Genomic DNA, 26799 nt, shown 5'->3' on the forward strand with positions numbered 1-26799 from the left:
GGATTGTTAGCCTCTATCTTAAAACCAGGTCACAGTACAGTAAGGTCAGGAAGAGTTAGCGCTCTCTCCTTGCAAGCCAATTGCACAAAATTTATTTTTATCATTTTCACAAAGAACTAAAACAACTAAAAATCAAGTTAGAACAAATACTTTCCCTTTTTGTTGATGGAAAGATAAACCCTAAATATGCATATGCAGTTCAGTGGTACATCTGAACTTTCCCAGTGTTGGGATTTGAGATAGGATTCAGCCTCACTTTTTTCCTCTGAGGAGATCCCTTTAAGGTCAACTGTCTGATGTCTACAAATGAAACATCACCTCTTTTCATACAGACCTAACCCCGGCTTACAATATTTTGCATGGTGACCAAGGTTACCAGCAGTTCCAACTGGGACTAAGACCTGTGTCTGTTTTCAGGAGAAATAGTGTTCAGGAAGACTCCTTAGAAAACAAACAGACTGGTTAGACTATAAGAGAAGGAGGAAATAATTTAGTGAAAAACATTTTAACATAACCATTTGCCTATATCCACTTACGCTCCCTCTTCTGCTTTCAACAATTCCTTTTAGACTGCTATGGAAAGTAGCACTGCGTTAATAAAAATAGGCAAGAATATTATTTTATAGCTAAAAGAGTTGAAAGAATACATATGACATTCAAAACAAGTGAACTTATATTTAAAAGTTAAAATTAAACAGTGGAAACAAGTATTCACATGTATCAAGGTACTCATTCATGGATCAAAAGTGGCAGCACTATTCTCCATTCAGAGCCAACATCCTCTCTACCTGAAAGTTTCTCAGTTTCTTTTAGCAAGAATCACCTTGCTAAGAGGAGAATAATTCAAATGCAAGTAGAAATAAATACCTTATCTAAGCTATTCTCTATTAACTGCAAACTTTCAAAAAAGAATAGCACTTGCATTTTCACATTCAGGCAGAGATTTTTATTTGTAAAATCTAATTTAAAATGGATTAACTACATTGGCACAGAACACTAAGGACATTTACGTTGTGAACATCCAATTAATGATGATTTAACTTGATTAGGAACATTTGCAAGATAAACAGAAATTAATTCTGTTCACTGAAATGGAACATTTGTCCTGGGTTTGCACAATGCAGGCACTAAAGTTCTGAGGCTTCCATTGATCTGAAACATTGTAGACACCTATTACCATGAAAAAGTTAATTAAAATTTTATTTGGAAATCAGATTTATTTTGTCCTCAAAGTGTGTTCGTTATTTTTTAGGACACACTATGAATTCTTTTTTTTTTTTTTTTTCCTAGAATAGACAATCAAAATTTTTGTGTCAGCAACTAGTAAGACACTAAGAATTCCATGAAATAAATACCAGCTTCTCAGCCCTGCACCACTAATTCCTTCTATTCAAAACATTATATATGAAAAATGATTCCTGGGTATTCCCATGTGGGAGTACTTGCTTATTAGTATTTAAATGGTCCAAGAGCTCACCAAATTAATTTGGACTGAGGTAGATTTATAAATGTAAAATAGTAGCTCTTCTTTTTAATTCCACAGTTAAGATGTCTCGCTCAGTTTACTTTAATGCAATTTGGAATAACACATCTATCTTCTCATGCTCCAGCAAAACAGCCCAAAAATGTAGCTTATAGATCACACAATTTAACTTAGGAGCAGACAGCTCCCAGTAAACAGAAAAGACCTAGATACCCTCCTCGCTTCTCAGTTTTAGATGAAAATTCTTTAAACTTAGTTTCTCTCCTTTAACATTCAGATGTGCTGCCAGAGAGCTCTTCAATTACTGGCAGAACAAGACCATTACTAAAGAAAGTTGCAAGTAAGAAGTGTGAGAAGGTGACTTCTGGTCTATAATCTGAGTTCTGTTAATCACCTCTGAAGTTCAGCAGACTTTTTTTGGAATGACTGTAATGAAAATTTTGAGGAGATACAGTGAGGTACATAATGTTTCCAGCCCTTAAACAGGAAACATACAGCAAAATTTATTAATTGTTAAGTACAACTGGACAAAAGACAAAGCTTTCCAAAAACTAAGCCATTTACCTTGTCTCAGTAGCAAAACCCAAATAAATTTGGTTTAATTAAAACACATTACAGGAAGCCAGCATAACGATGAGAATTAAACAAGAGAACAGAAGATAAAGTTGCTTTTCAAGGTTGGTTCATTCCAGTAGTTCAACTATTGAAAAATCTGTTTTAATTTCACTTTGAAAATATCTGAACTGAGTTTCCAGTTTTGTACAAGTTTCTAATTCTTGTTATGCTACACGTCCTATAATATTTTTTTCCCCTCTGTGAAGTAACTGCCCACTTTAAGTCACCTCACCTCTCTGTTTTCTTCCTGATACCTGTTTTGAGTACTTCTAAGATATTTAATTCAGCATTTCCATTGGTTTTTTGGTCCCATCTCTGAGGCTCTTAAGAAGCAGGATCAGCACCATAAAGAGGATTAAACTCGCCAGTAACAAACACACGGATTAAAATCATCTCAGTCACAAAATTGCTCTGTAAACCTCTAAGGGGTGTAAATAGTTCTGCTGCATTGTTTTCTTCCTGTCATTCAACTCCTTTCCAGGGCCAGTGCTTTCCAGGCTGTTAGTGTCTTTCACAGTTGGTTCCAGACTCATAACTTGACATTTATAAAATCATAGAATGGTTAGGGCTGGAAAGGACCCTAAGATCATCTAGTTCCAACCCCCCGCCATGGGCAGGTATGCCTCACACTAGACCATGTCACCGAAGGCTTTGTCCAACCTGGCCTTGAACACTGCCAGGGATGGAGCATTTACCACTTCTTTGGACAACCCATTCCAGTGCCTCACCACCCTCACTGTAAAGAACTTCTTCCCTACATCTAATCTGAACTTGCCCTGTTTTAAGTTTGAACCCACTGCCCCTTGTCCTGTTGCTACAGTCCCTGATGAAGAGTCCCTCCCCAGCATCCTTATAGGCCCCCTTCAGATACTGGAAGGCTGCTATGAGGTCTCCACGCAGCCTTCTCTTCTCCAGGCTGAATAGCCCCAACTTTCTCAGCCTGTCTTCATACGGGAGGTGCTCCAGCCCTCTTATCATCCTCGTGGCCCTCCTCTGGACTTGCTCCAACAGCTCCATGTCTTATTTATGTTGGGGACACCAGAACTGCACATAGACTCCAAGTGAGGTCTCACGAGAGCAGAGGGGCAGGATCACCCCCTTCAACCTGCTGGTCATGCTCCTTTTGATGCAGCCCAGGACACAGTTGGTTTCTGGGCTGTGAGCACACACTGAAGCTGGCTCATATTCAATTTCTCATCAACCACCACCCCCAAGTCCTTCTCTGCAGGGCTGCTCTGAGCCACTTCTCTGCCCAACCTGTAGCAGTGCCTGGGATTGCCCTGACCCAGGCGCAGGACCTTGCACTTCGCATTGTTGAACTTCATGAGGTTGGCATTGGCCACCTCTCAAGTGTGTCAAGGTCCCTGTGGGTGGCATAGTTCACTAAATGTTCAACATAGTTGCTGCCTGCTGTTGTTTATCATTGCACTGATCTTTGGTTTTCGAAGTTTATTTTCAAAGAATTGATAAGCAGCTAAATAGTACCCGTCCTACTTTTATTCTCTTCAGGAACCCATTCCAACTATATCCATCCCAGAGAAACACCACGAGCTTACTGCTTTTGATGTGCGTGCCTACACTGAGGCCTGCCAGGCTTAATCATCATGAGCAAGGGGAAGGTGTATCTCTGTCTATTCTCCCTGCAAAGAATACTACAATTTAAAGATCATGGGAGCTTTAGCTTAGTGCAATCAACTAAGCAGGAAGCTTGCATGCTCTTTATTGGTTCATTTAATATTGGACAGATTTTCCCCAGAGAGCAAGAACAGCATGGGATATCTGTTAATATATGCTAATTGTACAAGTGTGTCCAGTAGTCTCATTAAAGCAGAATAACTGCAAACATCTCAATGTGGTCTCAAATCCCCAAAACACGCCTGATGCGTTTAACCAGAATAACTATGATTACCAAGATGGTAGTGTCCAAATGAAAACAACCAACCAACCAAAAAAAACCCCCAAAACCAAACAAATACTCTGGTCCAGACACATTCTCTTAAGAGAAAACGTTCAGTTTTGCATTATTTGAGTCTTGTGTGATAAAGGATTTCTGGGAAAGACAAGCAGAGGTGAAGCCTGCACCTTTCATAAACTGCCCACAAAAGCAAGTGACAGGATTACCTGTATTTCATGGAAGCTATGAGGAACTCAAGCAGCTCAGCAGACTTGTTCTGAGGGAAACATCATCATCCTCTACCAAGTTCCTTCTCCCTTCTTTCAGTCTCTTGTCAACTTTCTCCCTTGTAGTGAATCTTAACTCACTGTGTATCCACTTAGGTCTGTACTCAAAGAACTGGTTTGTGCCAAAAATGCCAAATGTTAGCTACATGAGTGCAAATGTTAACAAAAGGTATGACACAAAATTATGAGACACATTCTATCAGGTTTAAAGTACCAAGAAGTAGTGAAACATTTAAACATGAGCATTGATACATTTTCTTAGTGCTTGACAAAATTCTAACCACTGGGACCCCAGTTACTCTCAGCTGGTACCGAACACTAAAATTTACCAGCTATGTGAAACAAATAGATGATGATACTATACAATTGTGGGTTTTGGCATAATAATGGGGGGAACGGAGAAAATGATTTAGTTAACCACTATCCTTTATATTTCAGTTTAATTAATAATAGTCTTCAGAAGGAATGAGCAATTTAACTTTACCTATATTCTGAACTGAAATATGCCCAAGCCACAGACTGCCCAAGATAGATAACAAAATACTGACTTTGGCCTTGCATTCACAGAGAAGTGTTAGTGTATAAAACATAGGCAAAGTAAATGTCCATTCCTTTCTGTTTAGGCTTAAATATTTGGCATGCAATACAATCATCACTTCAACGCACAGAAAATGGGAAGAAAACAGTAAGTGTTGCCTATGGTACTTTTAGTTTAAAACTTTAATTACTTAGCACATGAAAAGAATTATGATTAAAATCATGCATATATTCAGATTACAAAACGAAATACTTCAAATACAATTACATGTTTAAAATTTACTCTGTCAAAGATCTACTTTGAGGTAAAAATGTATATTAACCAAATATACTGAGCAGTTATAAGCTTAGCATAAATAAATATTTTCAGAATAAAATAATCAGTGAAAACAGCATTTTTAACACATACTGTACAAGAGATACAGCCCATTTACCCTCCTTCAGTGAGATCCACTCATCTGTTAAAAAGCCACAAATTCTATAAAACTGCATACTACTAAAGTACAGCAGCCAGTTTGCCCACAACATAAGACTCCTACCTGCATACTGCAGTGTAGGGCCATGTTATTTGAAAAAATATAGAATTTCAAAGATTAAGGGGTTTAATTATACAGCTTCCAAACAAGTACAGTGAAAGCCATGCAACCAAACCCCCACTGAATATTACAAAATGCCTCTGGCCAAAAGTCCAAATATAAAGACCTGAAATTCAGGTCAAAAATACATGACCAATTAACATGTCTACTTTTGTGCACGCAAATGACAGCACAAACGAGTTCTGTGTTTGTGCACCTGGCTGTTTTTTCTTTCGTTGAGGGTTATTTAAGTAACTGTTCATGTAGATGCACAGGGTTCAACTGCATACTCAGGTTCAAAGTGACCATAGGTCCACTATCATGAAATCTAAATCACAGCATTTCTCCAGTGGTGAAATGGGATACACCAGATGACAGTGGTGTATCCCATTTCTCTAACCTCAAGAAATAAAAAAGTCATACTTATTTTCACCACAAGTAGAACAACTAGAGTATAAATGCGAGCAATCTATCATAATCTGCAATAGCTGAGGTTTGCATCTCCTGAACTGATTCACTGCTATGATACAGAGAAAATTACATAAAAACTAGAATATAAATATTATACTGCACCATGAAACATACAAACAGAATATACAAAAATTATATTAGAGCATTAATTATCTCTCCCCCCATTAAACTGAACACCTTAGTATTAATACAGCTTGGAAGGTAAACATCACCCACAGGCTAAGCCTTCAAACGGCTGTTTGTCAATGCAGCATAATACATTTCCATAGTGCAAATCTCACCAACTGTATTAAAGATAATGTCCCCTTCAGAAAAATGCTTCTCCCTGCCCCCCAAAATAGTGAAGAGTCAAAGTCACCTCTCATTTCACATTTAGTACAAGATGTGGTTTGAAACATACTAACATAGGGAAGCTTAATTTTAACACTGAAAAAAGGTCGAACAATACTAAGAGATTAAAATAAAGTTAGATATGTTATCACTGGAAGACATGAAACCCAAAAATCTGATCCATGGAAGAGTGGGGATAAGAAGACACTGATCTTTCCTTTTCTTCATCTGTTGGAAACATATTGTATGACAACACAGCATGCTCCCCATATTGTACCAACAACCGTAAGATTACTTTAATTGCTGAAGAATCACAGTGTTAAGTATATCTGCTTCTTGTAGTGTCAGGCTTTCATCTGTTAGCTCTTTATTTGGAAAGGTAGTCACAAGAACAAAATCGGTTGTTGCAAAAGCTGGACGGGACTGGATAATGAAATCTCGAATATGCTTAATCCTGTGGAAAGGATATGGACATGAAAACCAGGTATGATTCCACTTTGGCAGAAATTTCTGAACATTAAGATGATCAGAGAACACAAAACCCTCTAACAGACTATTCAATATGTCCTACTGGTTTTACATTTCCATTTGATACAGGTTGTAGCCTAAAATTTTTTGCTTCTTGCATGAAAAAATGAAAAATAAATGTTGCTTTTTCTCAACAGAAATAAAACTTGTAACATAGAAGTATATTGCAAACTGATAGTTTACACAGAAAGTCAAGTAATTTCAACACTGTCAAAAATTCTACTCTTAATTAGTATCTTCCAAAACCACTAAATTATTAATGGGAGGAGGAATCTTAAAATACATGGTGAGGGATGAGAAAGCAGAGAGGAATCATTAATGCACTGCAATAGTAAGGAGTTTCCCTACTTTAACTCTGCACCAAACTTCTGAACAATGGTTCATGAAACAATCACATCAACAGCATAACAAGAGTAATTTAGTTTTATAAGACGTGAATGAGAAATAAGATTTTAGAGATAAATGGAAATTTGAGGTTTCTCTCGTAAGCCAGTAAGCTGAGAATAAATCTTTGAAGACCTATTGTAACTAGCAAGTAGGCAGATATACTGTAGCCAAAGAAACAGGGACTTCAATTTTCTATCAGTCTTCAAGGCTTATGACACAAGCAATGCACTTTAGTAGCTGATTTTGATCACACATATGGCAAGGATAAAAAGATTCACATCCAAGCCTCTGTCAACACACTCTTGGTTACAGATGTTACTGAGAAGTTTACCACTTCTACCCTTTCACACAGACAGAAGACAACGTAAATAAGCCCTACTGCCTATCTAAATCGCTTCTCCAGCAGGTGCTATGAAGAAAGGGTCTGGGCCTGTACTATCAGCATACAATACCAGGTCTGCTAAATATGAAACACTATTGCAGTATCTTCCTCCCTATTGGCATATCAGCTAAAATTGCCTCATTGTGGTCTGTGTATGTTGTCAGATGAGGAAAGCTGCATATTGGCTCTGCCATTACCATGAGCCAGAAGGTAAAAAAGGAAACAGGTGAACTGTCCACGTATCAATATTAATGTGGAATTGGGTCCATAAGACCACCTCCATTGCAGGATTCAAGCTGTATTATAACGCAGTGGTGCGAGCGCAGATTTCAGATCAGGGCTGGCTTGAACCTCCTTGCTGTGAAGCATGGGTGGAACTCCTACCCAAATCTCTGCCCTCTGCCCAAAGTTCTCTCAACCATGCAGTGCAAAGCAGACCTTTGCAGAACCTTGCTCTAACACAACCTTTTAGGCAAATAAATGGGGTTGGCCAAGACCATTTGTGGCAATGCGCCGACAATGTCAATAAAACTGATGGCAAGCTCTAATCAACAACCTAGTAACAGACCTAAAAATCCACCATGTTCACATGCTGTCAATTCCTAGGAGGTGACCATCCAAAACAGAACACAAGTTGGTTCTCAGTGTTCTGTCCAGCCCACATGCCAGAATTGCAAATGAGGACCTTATGTCCATACACCCTTCTATCTATGGGCTGCAGGCTACACTTATAACTCATGTCACGTTTAGTCAGAGTCTCAAGTATAAAGAGATAGAAAGCTGGAGCTCTCGATTATGGGCCACAGGATTTCTCTGCCTGTAGTGTGGACTATCTTTCAATTGAGACTATACTCCACACCTTGCAACAAAGTGCTTTCACAGTGCCATCTGAGTCAGCCACACGCTCCTCCCAGGAAGGACCCAGGGCTGGGATGACTACATAGTGAGGCTGTTCAGATTTTAGTCACCCTGAGAACAGTTATGGCTGCTACCATATCCTAACAGATCACAGGACATAATTGGTTATAAAAGTCTGACTTTGCAGTTATCAAATATCTTGTGTTTTCAAAGTATTTTGCTTTGATAGCAATTTAGCAGTACATTTATGTTACGAAAACAAACCAGAGCTATACATTTCAGTGGAGCTGTATTTTCTTCTTTTTGATGTTTTGCTGATACTCATTTAATGACAAAACACAGACTTACGAAAATAGTTATGGTTACCTGCACTGATGCAGAATCAATTTACCTGTGTGTTTGGTTAAATCTTTGTATTAATCGGCTTCCATCTGCTAATCTAATTTGAATTTTAGTTGCTGGCATGGAATCATCAATCAGAACAGGCGCATCAAGAATGGATTTCTCCTCCTCCTCTGGGGAAGAAGGTGTGCTGACTATTTCAGGTGTAAGGCTAAAGGATTGGGAAAAACAAAACAAAACCAAAACACAACACAACAAACCAGATATTATTAATGGAGTCAAACGAGAACTGAGTAATGCTTCAGTTGTCTTTGTCACTGAAGGATTACTACACACAGCTAGTACAAATGAGTAATGAAAATCCTCTCAAAGTTATCTGAACCAAACATAAATACAGCCGTTCTAGTAGACACACAAATAATGCTTTTGTAGTTTCTAGTCAATGACTGCAAGATTTTATCTTTCTTATATATTTATATATTATTTTATATTTTCTTATAACTGTGCATATCATTAAATTTTTAATTATTATTTTAAATAGGTCATCAAGTACAAACAAAACTGTATTTGTTTATGCTTAGAGAGCATGAAACGACAGTCTTTGATACCAAGATTTCTATATTGTACCATCTGGTGTATTAAAAAATAATCATGGACAATTATGGTGCACTTAACTGACCCAAACTGCTTTAGTAATTGCTTTCAGGATCACTACTCCATGATTCTGGGCATCCCCCAACCTTTTGGAGCACAAATGGTATTAACAGGTAATTGGTATCACCACAAAGTAAGTGTGGAATCTTTTACATTTAGTATAAAACCAATATAAATTTGTTTGGAAGTAACAGATTTGGCTACTCCTTTCACTGCTCACATAACTGAGACTTCATCAGCTACCAAACTAAACAAAAATGCCACAAAACAGATGTGCACACTTTGTTATACACAAACCTCCTCTCTTCTTGTTTTCTTTAATAATCTGAGCAAGTGCTGAGGTGGAAGAACTTACCATATGCAGCTATTCCCCACATCACCCCTACTAGTGCTTACCACCTTTTACTGATTATTTGCAGAAGTGCACCAGTAATACTCTTTTTTGGCAACCAAACATGAATAAATGCAAGTAGCATTTACAATTCAACAGCTAATATCAAGTCAGCTGAAAAAGATGCTTTAAAGCCTATAATCATTATGTGAAAAAAGCTGATGATTGGCAGAGTTGAGGTGACATTACTGTTTACTCTTACTGACCCATTTAAGATGAACAGAGATGCACTTTTGGACAAAGTAGCCTGAACTGAATTACTTTTGGCACATTATGTATCAGTTCAATTGAGTTAGTACACATTAGGAGTTTTTGCAGCATCATTTGAAATTACAGTCAAATCCTGGCAGAAGCTGAGAGATTTTGATACAATTTAAAGCTCATTTATATTTGATAAAATTAAAAAAAAAAAACAAGTTTATTAAATTATTTCTTCCTTAAACCCAAGAGACTTGCCTTGTATACTAATAATGAGTGACCATTTACAAGGTTATATTTCAGGACAGTATTTCTGGTGCTTCATTCCAGAAAAAAATATATGGGAGTTGCTCCCCTACAAAAATACTTTATATCTGCATTGTCAGGCATCAGCCATATTGCTGCAATGGCATCTGTACATATATATAGGCAAAATCATATGCAAGAACAGGTAGAGAAATGTCACAGTCACAGCAAAGTAGAAAGCATCTAGCAAATCTGTGAACAGTTTCAACAGAGGACTAAGATTTATATATAACTTTCATGATTACCAGGTGACTCTGAAATCAGGGCTGAGACTTGCAGCACAGAATAATTTTATATTGCTTTTGTGATCTGATTAGTTTCTCTAAGAGTCTTCTAATTGATTAAATCCAGCTTTTAAAGTAGCATATGAACACAGAACAGCAAACCTAGTGGCTTTTACCTTCCAAGCTTTTGCCCTTCGCCACTGAAAGCTTTAAATCGTAGTCTAGGCTTCACATATTCCTGTTCTTGGTGGTCTTCCATGTCCAAATTAACCTGGCCACCATGAACAAGTCGCTGCAGTTCCACAGGAATTTCCCTTCATCACAAAAATAGAAGTTTCTCAATTACATTCTGAATTGAAATGACAAAAACTTTAAGCAGTACAATGAGTTGATATTATTACTAATTTTACTTTGAAAATCATAGACTTCCAATCGTTTCATGAATTGATTTTATCCTAAGGGAAGCAAAAAAATATTAGCAAGCTTACAGTCACACCTAGAACATACAGACAGTCAAAATCTAGCATGCACTAACAAAACATGTGAAACTAAAAGCTGCCTGTAACAAGTAACACTCAGAGTTAAACCACCAGAAGGAAGCAAAGATTGCAGAAGTTTTAAATGCCCCATGCATCTGATGACACATACAGAATGTATTTTATGGGTGCAGGCAGAAAAGAAGCCTGAAGCTTTTAATAATTATAAACACGTGGAGAAAGCATTTTTCCTCACTTCACTTGAAAGACATACCTCAGAAAAGTTGCCATTTTAACTTACCCTCTTTTAACAGACTCAAGAAACTGAGCATTTGTTGGGTCTGAATAGGATCTCAATTCGCCATCATCTAAACTGAAGCCATTCCTCCATAGTTTCAGCAAAATTTGAACCTGTGAAGCAAAAACAGTGAAACAAAAAAAGTGGGGACAGACAAATACAGTATTTCAATTTCATACAGATCAGTTATACATTTTTTAAATCTATACTTAATAGATTTTGTAGCAGACCACAAACGAGATGACAAAATAAGAACAGAGCACTGCACTGTAACTATCGTTACAATCCTTTAAAAAAAAGCAGACCACGTTTATACTTGGGGAAAAAGAATCTCTTAATCTGCTGCCCATGATATAACAGATCATACAGTGACTGTGCAGTGATCTTCACAGGGTTCCAATTACTTTTAAAACAAATGAAAATTTCTTGTTGATAAATCAATAAATAAATACATAAAACTACAAGTTACTGCTGATACATCACTTACAGTGAAAATTACTCGTTCCTCAAATTATTACACGGTGAGCAGTTGGTTCAAACACTGAGAATCCTGCAAACCAGTCTCCTTCGCTCCCTTCTTACTTTGCTGTGTGTCTGTATGTCCAGCCAGAGCCTTTCACCTTCAGAGCCTGCACCTCTCTTCCCTGCAACTGACTTGCAGCCCAGCAAAACTAGGCTTTCCTAGCCAGTAAAACCGCCCTTCCCTTAGAAAACTATCCCTGCCTCAGGTATGGCAACCCCACTGCCACAGGCTTCTGGGTTAGTACAGCTGGCTGTTGCTTAGAAGGGTTACTTAAGCTCCTGGTGTGATGTGACAGCAGCCCCCAGCCTGAACTACATCCTCTTGAACTACATCCTCTGGCCTTATTCATTTCTTGGTTTTGTTTCTCAATAAGCTTAACATTCGCTCTAGCCATTCATACAAATGGTAAAGTGTAGAAAACTATTTTTACCCACCCTCTCCCTCACTTCCTGCTTTTTAAGTGACAGTAAAGAAACGCCAGGCAGTTTTCAAAAGGCCTCTAACCTGCTGCTTCATCATTCCTAGAACAAATCCATGCCCTCCAGTTTGAGACTGGCTACTTTGCAAGCCACACAAGAAAAAATTCCTAACCTAAGAGGATGAAAATGTTAGCATAGCTAAAGGAATGCAGAGCAACAGCTGGAAGAAAGTACCTGAAAGGAATGTCTGCTAAGAATTCCAAAGTAATTTACATCAGAAAATTCCATAATGGAGGCCTTAGGGATATCCAGTGAACACCTGTCCACTGTGGACACTTTAACGATTTCCACTTAACACTTACCCAATATTTAGATATTAGTTTTTCCTCATAGACATAGTTACAGTAATACTGGCTTTTCAAGCTGTAAACATGATTAAGTAGACATCTGTTGGAGATTGTTTCCTGCTATTCAGAATTTTACTTACATCTTGATTTTCTCCATATATGTATTCTGAGTGCTTTTGTGATGAGTCACCCAATCTATATCCACCACCAGAAAATGACTGGAAAAACATACACAGAAAAGCTTATTGAAATAATATCTGAAAGACTTTATTAAAATTCTTACCTAAGTGCAAAAAAAAGCATCAGCAAGCTTGCGCCTGTGATAAAAAGCACTGTTCTAACTTGTATATCTTCTGTGTGGAAAATTGTACCTAGTAACCATTATCAGGCTAAGCACGTTGCATGTGATGTGTTTCAGTTTCTAATCTACACTTTTTCAAACATTAGAATCATAGAATAGTTTGGGTTGGAAGGGACCTTTAAAGGTCAGCTAGTCCAACCTCCCTGCAATAAGCAGGGACATCTTTGACTAGATCCCATTACCCAGAGCCCGTTCAACCAGACTGAATGTTTCCAGTCAGACTGAATGCTCTCTAGGCAATTTGTTCCAGTGTTCCACCACCCTCATCATAAAATATTCCTTTCTTATTTAGTCTGAATATACACTGGACCTTGTACTTGGCCTTGTTAAACCTCAGGAAGTTCACATGGGCTCGCTTCTTCAGCTTGTCCATATCTCTCTGGATTGCATCCTGTGCCTCAGGCGTGTCAACCACACCACTCAGTATGGTGTCATCTGCAAACTTGCTGAGGTGCATTCAATCCCATGGTCTATGTCGCTGATGGAGATACTAAATAGTAGTGGTCCCAGTACAGATCCCTGAAGGATACCACTCGTCAGTGATCTCAATCTGGACATCGAGCCGTTGACCACTACCTTTAGTTGTAATTCAGCAGATAAGAGATTCAGAAATTGTGATTCGGGATGCAACTGCAGTTTTGGACTTTTATTTAATCAATTTTACTTAAAAATAAAGCAAATCATTCCAGTTTAGGTCGATTTCTAATTATTTCCCCTGGAATTGTACGGTTCCTCCCCACTTTATTTTCTACAGTAAGCTATTTGAGCTCAGATAATACAACTCTGTTGATCAAATCCTCTGCTATTTGCAGACCACAAAAAGGTGCATTTGCTCTCATGTGGTTAGATAAGATGAAGAGAGACTAATGTAAAAAGACTCTAAAAAGACTAACTCTTACCTTAGCTTTACTTAAATCACCAGATGCTCTTGAGGCTTCGTCTAATGGGACAGCCCCATGTTCTTTTGCTTCCTTGAAGAGTTCAGCAACAATTTTACTTGGATTATTAGAAGCCCCAGAAATATGTAATCCTCTATATTCCGAGTCACCTGAATAAAATCTTTAGAATAGTGATGTTCATAAGCAACAATACTTTAAATGACAACCATCATTTTCCTCTTCCCACCAAAAGAAAATAATAAATGAACGAAGACCCAAATTTGGCCCAAAACCTTTTCATTCTGATCACAGAAATGTTCCACTTGGTCCCGACCTTCCCAATAATCCAAGCAGCACTACTCCAAAAACATTTCGGTAACTACCATGGTGCCTTCTGGAGCAGATCCCCAGAGGTCAGGGGCCAAGTGAACGCAGTCCTGATGCAGCTGTGACTTTATATACCTCATCTATGTGGATGCCGCCTGTTCCCAGAAAGACCAGTTCCCTCAGGGGTGTCCTGTGCATGGGCCTGTGCCTGGGCTGGTTAGAATATAGATTAACAACTTGGCAGAACAAGCATGAAATTGTCGAAAAACTTGAACAGTGCCACAATTTGATCTTTTTATTTAAAGATATAGTAGACTTCCATTCCTGCCAATATCAGAAATAGAAAGGTTTTAACAAATTTAATTAACCTTTCAAGGCATCTTAAAATCTGCAGAAACTGCTGCAAAAGCTGATTTGTGTTCTTTTCTTCAACACAGCCCCATTTCTAGCTCTTGAAGATGAAAGGTTAAACTAAAAATAATTGTGTTCAAAACTGTATCTGTTCGATTACAAAGATCAAGACATTCCTTGAGGATTATCTTGAGGAAGTCACTATAAATTTCTAAATACCAATGGAATAGATGCTGTAAAAAATCTGTATATAAATACAAAAGCTGGGAAACCTGAGTGTTTTGTCTTTGATTAGAAGAAACATTAATAACTAATAAAGTAAGTGTTTTCTATTTTCCTTAACATTTTCACTTAACCACCTGGGACAAGGCAAATCAACTAATCTATGTAAAACTGCCTCTCAGGCAAATGACTTCAAAATGCCGTTGATTCCACCACATTTTACAATTACCCAAAACCAGTAGTGGGTATAAAGGTGCTGTACAACCATACTGCTTTTATGATCAAACATAACTGCCAATCCCTTAGTACCATCTCTCCTTTGAACATAAATCTGTATTTATTATCCAATTGCCATTTATATGGAAAATAATCATTAGATTTAAAAGAATTATAGTGGTAAGAAGATGAAACAATCAGAACTTGTACTCAAGAAAGGAAGTACTCAAATATTTGAGTAATGGATACACAGAACAATTCAGGATATTTGAAAAAAATGCAAAAAGCTTCTGAGTTCAAGTGCAAGTTACAACCTTCACATCCATACAATCACGTGTTAAGGCATCTACAGGTTCTAGATCACTACGGATGGATTCTGCTAAATATAATTTTACGACAGCAATGCATGGCTAACACTTACTCTAATAAGCCACATAGCATGTCTCTAGTTACTAGCTCTTTGCGGGCTAAACTTAGCTCACCTGCATTTCGAAAAACAGGAGGGAGCAAAGTGTGAATGTCAAGAAAAACCCCAATTACGTTCACAACTGTTACATGATTTTTTTGTTGTTGTTTGAAAAATACCTTTGGTTTTCTTTGTCATCGCTCATGCTTCTTTCTGGTTTTCTCAACCTTCTAAGAGAATCAATTTTAAGACTGCCAAGAGAATGAAAGAAAACATTTGAAGATGGCTGGTACATGCATTTCACTTAGTACTTCATATCGAACTTCTGAAACTACTTCTTTTTCAAAAAAACCCCTAAGAATATAAAGTTGTTGGGGCTTTTTTTTGCTCTCACCATACTTTTTTTTTTTATCCAAAATACATTGCCATGAATGATTCTCAGTGAACAAGCAGGAAAGAGCATATGTATGGCAGAGTCATTTTGCAGTAACAGTTGAATTAGATGATCATTGTAGGTCCCTTCTAACTGAACTATCCCCTTCTAGCATAGGTTATGCTGAATTCTACTTTACACCACAGGTGGTCCCACAGATAACACAGGTGATATGCAAGCCCAACAGCTGTTTCAGAATCCAGCTTACCAGAAATAACTACACTTCAAATTGTTTCCACATTTTAGCTGTTTTTGTCAAGAGTTAAGTTGCCTAGTGAAGTCAACATTGGCTTTCCTTGAGGTCCTGGAGTCTCTGTCTATGAGGATCCTAAAAAACTTAAGAAGTAGTCATTCTTACTTCTATTTTATACAATTTTAAACATACATTGAGTGGAAACATCACAAAGACTTTCAGATGATCAAAATGCAGAATCACATTCTGTTTTATGATAGGAACAGATCAATAAGCTACCACAGGACAAGCTAGGGTTTTTAGCTTGCAGAGCTGTATAGGTATTTGCTCTTATCCTGTAGTACTTGATGATAAAATCCATTAATGCAAGATGTGTATATGGTAGCTGACTACCACGGGATAAGAATATACATACAATCTGCTACATAAGTAATGCCAGATCACTAGTTCAGATTTAGGTAATTTGTCTGATTACCATGCCTTTGAAATCAAAGTGTAGCAGAGCAGTCGATTGCTTTTTTAAGTATCAGTGTTGATAAAACAATGTAATTCTATATCCAAGTGAAGGATCTGCTTCTCATTAATTTCTCAGGAAAAAAAAAAAAGTATTGTTATGGACTTGGGTCACAGGCACTAGCAATGCTTTAATCTCTTCTATTTTCTTCCTCTGTTGCATTGTACGTTTTGTGGGGCAAACATTGTACTTTTGTGCTAATGGTCTTAACTTTCTTAAAGGAGCTTACACAACATGACAGCATATTATAATGTGCCATTTATTCCGGCAGGGCTCAGGGACATTCTTTTATACCTGCAATTGCGGAAGGCAAGCTGAGTAGATCAAGAGCAGCACTATGTTTCCTTGCAATTAATACACTGCTCATCTGAGAGAAAACTGAAGTCTATTAAAAAAAATCTCATTTTGGATACCATGCAAATAGAAGCCATCTCCTCTTTCTCAGACAGATTCCAGCATGACTGCCGATTAAGAGCTGTTTGCCAACAGCTATCACACTGAAATATCTGAGATACTGTACTGCAGCTTTCCCTTCAGTTGGAGTGGGAAGCTGTAACTTTATGATATGTATGGGTAAATGGAACCGTTGCCTTTATTCATTTATAAATTGTGTTCAATGTAGCTGATTAGTCAACTTAGGTGCTTTCACCAAAACGACAAAAAAACTCACCCAAAAATACTATTATTTTCCAAGTGTCACATGATGTGCTAAAATCCCTCTTCCTGAAGATTTGCATTTGCAAATGCACTTGAAGCATGGCTCTGGTGACTAAGATCTTTTCTGCTGCTTAACCTCCTTTAAAACAGAGATCCATCTTGGCAGCAGCGATTGAAAGACAAGCCAAATACAAGACTTGTTATAGCATCACTGACAGTAATGATGTAAAGACTGCTCTTCTTTACAACTATTTAAATAGAAACTAAAAATGGGCAAGATTTCTTTACAAAAAATTTAAAGCTACATTAAATCTTCAAATGCTATATGAACTGCAAACACTGCAGGCCAGAAAGAGTTGGATTTATACATAAATACATGTCTTACCTTACACCTGCCAAACTCAGATAAATTCACTTCTCTCACCCCGCAGGAGCCTACTAATGAACCTACTAATAATTTTTCAAGTATTTGTCTCATCACATACTTTTACAAGCACAACACTCAAAGCAGCTGACTTGTCAGGTTTCACACAAGCTACTGATTTGCTGAATTTTGAAGCAGCAAAGAACTGCAGTATTTTTCTGACATAACAAATTTCCAAATTTTATCTGTGGAAAAAAAAGAGCAACACTGCATTTCACTTATAGCATCTTATCTTACCTGAAGTGGGTTTAAAGTATTTTGGAATACCATATGGCACAAAGGCTCCTAAATAAATACAATTTAAAAAGCATTCTGAGAAGACCTGGACTATGCATTATTACAGGGCTTCACAGTTCTGGATTATGAACTGTTGTAGGTGGCTTTTTATACAATGAGGAGATCAAGTAAGTATGACAAAAGTTCTGTGAGCTAAAACAGTACCTATTCAACACACTTCTGAAGTACAAAGCACATCTTACCTCTGTGATGCTTTTGTGCTACTGATCTTTGTAGATGTTGGTTTGTCAGGACACAGTGACTGCCTTTTAGCTTCATCTTCATATAATTCTGCCAAGGCCAACTGTAGGAAACAGAACTCTTTTTAGAAGTCTAATTCTAGAACTACAGAAGACAGAAATAAGACAAAAACTAATGCAAAATATGCACAGCAGCAGCAAATCAGGAACACCAACATGAGAAACCCCAACTACTTCTTTAAATAGAATATCCTTTTTGCTTTATGAAAAAAAAAACCCCACACAATGCTTAATGCCATTGTGACTTGGAACTTGTACTCTGCTGTCATTCGGTTCACACTGCTTCACTAGTTACATTCAGCCTGTATTAGATTCAGAATTGCAAGAGTATATGCACACATATATTAAGCATCGCCTAATTAATGTTAACAAATTTAAACCTGTACTGGAATTAAGAACCAATTGTGCCTTGCTGGCTTGAATTCAAAACATCATTGCAAATACTTTAAAAAGCTTTTCCCAAAGTGTCCCCAAATGCTGCCATATCACTGGCAAGTTCATTTTTAGGAAGCTGTGTGTGGCACATCTAACATGCCATTTTTAGCAATCTTACTTTTATCCTGACTAATACTCTGTTTGTGAAATCATCCTTAATTTTGTCCTCAAACCATTTTGTTCACACTATGCAAGTGATAGTAACATTTTATCATAGGCAACAGAACGGGTACTAGGCTATAATTTCATTACTGTTTTATGCTGAAGGAATACACGTTATAATAAAATGAAACATCATCCGTCCCTCAAAACACACTGCTATGAACACAGGATATTAATCCCATGTTACTGTGAGGCATTTTCTGCAGGGTAAAAGTATGAACTGAAGAGTTACATCCAGTAAGAAAATTAAAACGAGGGTCAAAATAGCTCAAGAAAACCACTGAAGACCTCCATTCTATCTGAGGATACAGACAAATATCTTTTACATATATAAAGCTGAGGTTGTAGGTCACAGACAAGTCCATAAGCAGAAGGAATGGGCAAAGATCTAGCCTATACCATCCCTAATTCAAAGACTGAGGGACACTAAGGGAGTGTAAAAGGGCTTGCTCAGGCTTCTGTGCTCTCCTCATACCTCATCTCCCACGATGCCACGCTAAATAAAGTACTGGGATAGATGGATGGATGGCTACCCTGACCCACGGGGTGGTACTTTGTTTTTTAACATTCTGTCAATTATCCATCTACCCAAAATGCCTGTCTGCTTCAGCTGACTAACTAATGACCTTATGAACCAAAAGTATTAACACAGACTTTATTACTTTTACCTACTGTAGCAAAGTTAATCTCAACAAGAACCTATGAAAATTCCAAAGAGTAACTAAGAAAAAAAGAATCACAGAATGGTTTGGGTTGGAAGAGAGCTTAAAGATCATCTAGTTTCAACCCCCCTGCCACGGGCAGGGACACCTCCCACTAGACCAGGTTGCTCAAGGCCCATCCAACCTGGCCTTGAACACTGCCAGGGATGGGGCAGCCACAGCTTCTCTGGACAACCTGTGCCAGTGCCTCACCACCCTCACAGTGAAGAATGTTTTCCTAACACCTAAATCTATCCTCTGTCAGTTCAAAGCCATTCCTCTTTGTCCTGTCACTACACGCCCTTGTGAAAAGTTCCTCTCCAGATTTCTCACGGGCACCCATTAGCTACTGGAAGCTGCTGTAAGGTCTCCCTGGACCCTTCTCTTCTCCAGGCTGAACAAGCCCAACTTTCTCAGCCTGTCTTTACAGGAGAGGTGTGCCAGCCTCCTGATCACTTTCATGGCTTCCTCTGGACTCACTTGAGCAGGTCCATGTCCTTCTTGTATTGGAAGCCCGAGAGCTGAAAACTACATCCATATTTCTCTGTTAATTATGTACAATTAAGTAAAATAGGCGCAATTTCAGTTACTAAAACTTTCACCTGTTTTCCAATTTGTTGCTAAATTATTTTGAACCTTCATGCACTCTGAAAATCACACACAAAGTAGGAATACTGCTAAAAGTATCTGCAATTATTTAAGTACCAGTGCAGAGTTATGTTGAACTCTTGAAACTTTCCCCACGTAAACCTGGGGAAAGACCATGTCCGTAGCCTTACACCACATCTGTGGAGACTGACATTTTCATATAGGAAAAGACACTCCTACCAAATAATCAGGAAATATAACGGCGCCAAAATAACTTCGAACACAGTTAAAACCTAGCTACTTAAGTGCTGGGAGAGCCCTTCCACGGTCCTGGAGAGCTGACTACCACACACGCTGACCAGACACCGTTCCCTGGTCCTCTTTCAGAGGCATTCTTCCCCTCCCAGTCCCAAAAAGGGAAGGGGGGAGCGAGAAAAGAAAAGGCCCAGTCCTGCCTGGCTGTGTCGGGACAGCCCCGACTGACAACGAGAAGCGCCGCCGCACCGCACGCTGCCCTGACGGGCGGCCTGCGGGAAGGCCAGGGGCGCCCCCCAAGGGACACGGCAGCGGGACGCCCGCCTCCACCCGCCCACCTGCAAATCCCGTGCGCTGGGCGGGCGGCCGCTGCTCCGGGGCTGCCGATCCCTGCGACCGCCGGCGGCCGCCGAGGACACGTCCCCTTCCTGCTGCGCAGGACCTGCCCCGCCGTCCGCCATCTTCTGAGGGCGGCGGCAGGCGAGGGGCGGGGCGGGGCCAGCGCAGCCAGGCACTTCCGCCGCCTCGGGGCGGGGGAGCCCGGCCGGTGTAGCCCCGCCCACCGCGCTGTCTCCATGGGGACGGCGGGTCCTGCCGCCGCCGCGGAGCTGGTCTTACCGGCCACCCGCGTGTGGTAGTGCGCCCCCAGCACAGCGGGAAGATGTGTGTGCACTCCCCTCGTGCCCCTCCCGGTGGGCAGAAACGGGAGGGTGGGTTTGCCCAGGACCTTCTCTCGGCACCTGGCAATGGGAGAAGGCTTTTGTACGCTGACAGACTTGGGCGTTGGTGAAGACTGGCAGGCCCCACCCGTGCCGTCAGCCCAATGGCCAGTGTGCCTGTGGAACACAAGGAGTCTCTCGGTGTACTTTTACATGAAAGGCTATCTGCAGAACCATGAAGTACCACTCATAACGGCTAAAACTCAATTGGATGGTTCACTTAAAATGCTTAATTGGATTCAAAGCAGGAGGGTATCACCCAGGAGAATGCTCACTCTTGAGCACTCAAGCACACCAGGCTGCTTTAAAAAGTGTGAGATTTCTTTCTGACTCCTACATATTAAGGAGGAGTTAAAATCTCCATATTAAAACCTTTTTCTAAATAAAAAAATGAGTGCTATATCTAAAACCTGGAATGACCCTAAATCTAACTGATGAAGAGCAAGTTATGTTTAAAAGTGGATATTTTCAGTTTCCCAAAAATAAACATAAGACCAAGAGAGAAAGAAAGCAGACAACGAAAGAAATCCTTAAAATAAATTCTCAGCAAACATGTTTACCATTTGGATTATAGGGCAAGACATTGCAATAACCAGGCTGACTGCAAACACCATGTTTTTGATATAAAACAAGGGCTTTTATATGTAATGGAAAAGAAATATTGACAATACTATGAAGAGGAATCAATAGATCGGTTTCCAATTTGATATTTCATCAAGTCATAGGTCTGTAGTATCTACACACAAATAAATCGCTGCCCTAAGAGGGCTGACTGCCAGTTACAAAGTTTTGTAATGTGAACTGGTGAATATACAAGTGATTACAGCGATCAGTCGGCTGTTTGGGATTTCATCTGGAATTGTGACTGACAGCTAAAATCACTAATTGTTGGACATTCACATATAATGCTCAGTTACCCCCAGCTGAACCAGGCAGGGGACTGGTGGCTGTGACCTGACTGCTGAACTGAAATACTGTGAAGCTGCAGCTGAAAGCGCCAGCTAACTGTCCTCAGTTATTTCCAGTGCCATTCAGCTCGAACACACACTGCTTTCTAATCAATCTCTAGACCCTGTTGACAGTACTTTATAGTTCAGAAATACTGGGAATGGTGGCTAATGGAGCTGGGGTCACACAGGACCTTTTAAGCTAGCTTATTAAACTGTGTGCTTATGTTTGTGCCTTCGTAGTCAGACCAATCCTCATTGAGCACATGGACAGAACAACGTGTTCTAGCCCATAAACCACAAGAAAAAAGCGTATTCTGGTACCCAGATCCATCTCAAGGGTCAATGCTGCCTGCTCTACACTGGTGGCAATTTTTTTTCTATGGACAATATAGATACGAATGATTGTTTTTTTCTGCAGAACTTTTTTTGGTGTTTGACAAAGAAGAATGGCACCACTGAGGGTATATATGTGTGTGTATATATATGCATATAACATTGCATATAGTACATTTCATCTAGGCCTCACATTCTGAACTTTATATGCTGATCATGTATGCTTGCAAAGAACTTGTACTTTTTGCTTTATTTATGAAAAAAACCCAAAACCAAAACAACCCCAGCCATGAATAAAAATAAGATCCCCCTTCAGCTGGCTCCTATGCTTGAAGCCTTTGTATGATGACTCTGTCAAGAATAAAAATGTAGTCACATGTTTTTTCATTCAGCCTTCCATGGGTTGATACATGGGGCACAGCTGTTTTCTAAGTGAAAATGTCCTGTGGTGATACAAACTGAATTAGGAGAGAGGATGTCTAAACTGTAATCACTTTAAAAGCCAAATAACTTTATTATGAAATCACTTAAGTATTCTATATTTTGACAGGCACATCTTCCCTAAACACTGGCATTATTCCAGTCTGTCTTTCTCTGTGATTCCTTCCTTTTTGGTTAAGGCTGCCAACAATGTTTCAAGAGATCACCTGAATACAGATTAGCACATAATCTTTTTCTTAGTGAAATTCATATAGGCACAGACATCTGGAAATTTAAATCTGTCTATCCCAGACAGCCATTTTAATTTGCATAGCATTATTATTCTGACCAATGTTTTACCACACAGCTATAGATTTAAAACAGTTAATTATTACCTGGCAGCCTAGTTCCTTAATTAAAATTGGTCCTGTATTTATTTTTTTTTTAATGTCTGAAATACTCTCATTTATCCTAGATTTTTCTTCCTAGAGATTAAAACTAGCAACATTTACAGTCTTCTATTTGGGGGTGACACAGGTAACAGCCAAGCCTTTCATTTTCAAAATTTCACTGCAGTTGGTGCTGTCCAGAAGCAAATATATATAATTAAAATGCAAGTAAAAATAGCAAAATCCAGTTATTAAAAGTCAACCCACCCAACTTCCCAAATTTTGGGTGTAACTTAAGAGAGAAGAAGGAAAGAAGAATGAAGTTAGAACAAAGGTAAAATTAATAATAACTTTCTTAGAAAGACATTTAAAATAAAAGAATTGTAGAACCTTTTAAAAAGAGTGATCAGGATAGGGATAGACAATAACATTTATATTTTTAGGTTTATAAAGGTTAAGGAACAACTAGTATAAAGGGCTTGAAGTCTGAGATAAAGCCCTGAAACTTGACGTGATTAAATGCTCATTGGACTGAGATTGTAATAAAACAGGCAATAGAATCCCAGGTCTTTGAACTTCAAGGACTGGTGGTGCCATGCTAAATTTACTGTGTAAACAAAAACAAGACAAAAAATTTAAGATACAAACCGATTATATTGGTACAATGGGAATACGCCAAACCTCACAACATATGGGAGATCTTTTTATCTATTTCGTAGCACATAAATTTGGAAGATAATCTTCAGTAATCTTCAAAACAGGATTGCAAGTATCTTCAAAAAAATAAATTAAAAGTACATATTTAAAGTGACAAAAGTCCTGGGGTTGAGAGAGAGACAGAGAGAGGGCCCAGAGGGTTTAATTAATTTCCTTAGTTACAGTACATTCCTTAGCTAAACATGGCTTAACTGTCAGCATGTAATCTGTGTGCAGTCTGTGGGATCATCTGTCCAGTTTGCTACCTTTTTCTTGGAGGAAATAGAGCATAACTGATTGGATTGCGCTTAGTTGTTAAATACCTATCTCTGATCTTCGAGGAAAAGCCTCCTGTCTTCAGTGCTCTGAATACAGAGTATTCAGAAAGGTCTGAATTTATTCCCAGATAAAAAGGGCTCAAAGGAAGATGTCTTCTGGCAGAACCAGGACAGCTGTTGGTACTTCAGTGTGTTTCTTATGGGAGTTCCCAAAACTGGAACTTAGCTGCTGTATTTTGCTTAGGTTTTATTATGATAGAGCTAAGCCTTACATAGAAAATATCCTTTTAGTTTTGATTTAGCTTTAATTCAGCTATGATCTGCCAGAACAGTGAGAGATGCTCTACGTCCCAGAACTGGCCAGGATTGGATTTCCCTCTGGTTGAGGAAGGGTAGCAGTGGGAGGGAAAGTTAGCAGTAGATATTGCCATGATGTACACTTGGCTATTACTCTGAGAAGGCGCAATATTGCTGCTGAAACTATAAGAAATATCTGATGTAGAGGCATGAGGCAGCTGGAAGAGAGGTTTCAGAGCTCAAGAGAGCTTTAGAAGTGAAGTTTTTGCTGAAATCTCAGACATCAGTAGCTCTTGAGAACATTCCATCTCTATTCTTGAGAAATTCTTGCTAGAGCTGCTTTGGCAATTTGCTGTGCCTCTACAGCCTTCAGACTTTGAATGCTTAATGTACAATTGACTTGGCTTCATACAGCATTTTTACGGTAAATTTTCAGGCTGAAAAAATAATGTTTGGATTTTTTTTTTCCTAACTAACTAAACAAAACACACACTAGAGTTTGTAGAATTACGATATGTAAGATAAAAACTTTTAGAGGCACTTCTGAGTCACAGTGAAGTATAATATCTTCTTGATTAGAAAACTTGTTTCTTTCTTTCTTACTCAAACACCAAATGAGTGCATGCTGACTTGGTATTTTTATTTAAACCTATTTGCTTGTTTTCTGCCAAAAATGTATACTCCTATAAGACTGGGTTTGTGAGTAGTGCTCAGCAGGTAATTCCCTGGTTTTATTGCTTCTCTAGGAGCTGCAGTCTCATGGAGCTTGTCCTGGAAAGGGAGGAGTGCATTAGGGAGGAGGACCTCTGTGCTTTGTAGTTGTGGAATGAACTGTGTTAAAGGGAAATTTCCCATAGAAAATAATGTAGGAACAAGAAAAGGGTTGGGGTGACACAATATGTTATGGCCCCTGGTCACAGTGTACCAGCTGTTTCGCAACTGATAACATTGTATGATAAATGAAAGGAAACTTCTTAGGGGCTGAGAGATTCATATTTGTATTGAAAAAAAGAAAAATTGCCACCAAAGCAAACAGAACATAGTCCATTAAAAATAAATCAGAATCACTAATTTCTAAAGCTCTATACTTCTTAAACTGTACGTGTTAAAATACTTCAGTGGGCTTTTTGTCGTTGAGGTCTAATGTTCTGCTTTAATCTAGAATTTCACCAGGTTAACTCTGCAATGTGCATTGGATTTTGTTGCAGACATATATTAAAGTAACTGCAGAATTGCAACAGTATCTTCATTTTCCCACTGCTGTTTGGTTGTGTCCGAATATGTCATCACTTACAATGGGGCTTTTTTCTGGTTATATTTACCTGTGATATTGAAAAAATTAATAATGTATCATTCAGTTACAGGAACTACAAATGACAGGTATTTGGCTTTTATTTGATAAGAATTGCACATGTATTTTCTACCAAGACAGAAACAGTAGAATAAACGAAAGATAAAGAGAGAAAAGAAATGAGAAAAAAAGCCCAAACCAAACCCAGAACTACAGCTCCAGTTGTAGCATATGAGACCAGAACGGAACTGCTTCCAATTGCAGTGGACAAATTGAGGCCAGCCACTTCAATACCTTTGAAAGAAACATACAAGTCATTTGGATCCCTGACAACCTTAACTTTGCAGCTGACACTATATGACCAAAGGGTTCAAGAACAGACAGGAAAGAACAGAAGGAATTAAGGATGTCCAACAAATCTTCCACATCATGTGAAATAAAAAGCAAATTAGGTATTTTCTTATGTTTTTAAAGGTATTTTTAAAATATAGTTTTTATTCTTCCTGCAGATGCTCTGAAAACTAGGATATTTAAATTAATCCTGCCAGTGCTAATGCATGTTTACTTAATTTTGGTGCCTTAGTAGCCATGCTCTTGCCTCCTTTGTGGCAACTAGTCAGTACAGAGGCAAAGTAGTGAAAAAGACAAAGGTTTCAGAGGTTTGACAGTTGGTCTGTAGTGCAGCAGATGCTGCAAAACAGATTTATGATACTGAGGTAGGAAAGCATCTTGATGAGGAAAAGCGGTGAGGGCATATTTACATTGATGTGAGAGCAAGTCTACAGGCAGTGAGTCTGCAACAGAACTTCCACCACTTCTGCCGGGGGGAAGCTGCAATAATAAAAACATAAAACAAACTGCTCCGCAGAACTAAGGAAGCAAAATTCCCACAAATCTATATCCTGCATTTTCTATTTCAATTTATCCCTTTACACCTCTTCCCATTATATCCCTCTCCAGTATCAAGCCAAAATATCAGATCCTTCCCTTCTTCCATCCTCCCTATGATCATTTCAGTATCTCAAGCCCCTTCTGTAAGTACCATTAGCGGTTTTGTGTTCCCAGAACCCTTCAAATGCAGTGTCCCATCTTTCCTGCAGTGTCTCTTAGCTTCCTATTTTGACCCATCACTTGGTCCAGAGCTGCATGTATCCTGCATGGCTGGCTGGCTGGCTGCCTCTCAGAAGAATGAACAGGCTTCATTATCCCTACATTTCCTTCTTCTGATGCGTGAGTAACTTC

General features: G+C 38.8%; 1 protein-coding gene across 1 annotated transcript; it reads right to left on the reverse strand.

The window, feature by feature from the left end:
• Positions 1 to 1937: 1937 nt before the first annotated feature.
• Positions 1938 to 20687, reverse strand: UBXN2B (UBX domain protein 2B). Its single transcript, XM_030492569.1, has 9 exons — positions 20523 to 20687; positions 17987 to 18087; positions 15466 to 15537; positions 13786 to 13945; positions 12666 to 12743; positions 11240 to 11349; positions 10639 to 10776; positions 8739 to 8900; positions 1938 to 6646 (listed from the first exon to the last, which is right to left on the reverse strand). Exons 1-9 carry the CDS (start codon positions 20643 to 20645, stop codon positions 6484 to 6486), a joined length of 1107 nt encoding a protein of 368 aa, XP_030348429.1. The 5' UTR covers positions 20646 to 20687; the 3' UTR covers positions 1938 to 6483.
• Between the last annotated feature and the right edge of the window lie 6112 nt (positions 20688 to 26799).

The sequence above is a fragment of the Strigops habroptila genome, chromosome 1, assembly GCF_004027225.2.
Source record: "Strigops habroptila isolate Jane chromosome 1, bStrHab1.2.pri, whole genome shotgun sequence".
In the NCBI taxonomy this organism is placed as follows: Eukaryota; Metazoa; Chordata; class Aves; order Psittaciformes; family Psittacidae; genus Strigops; species Strigops habroptila.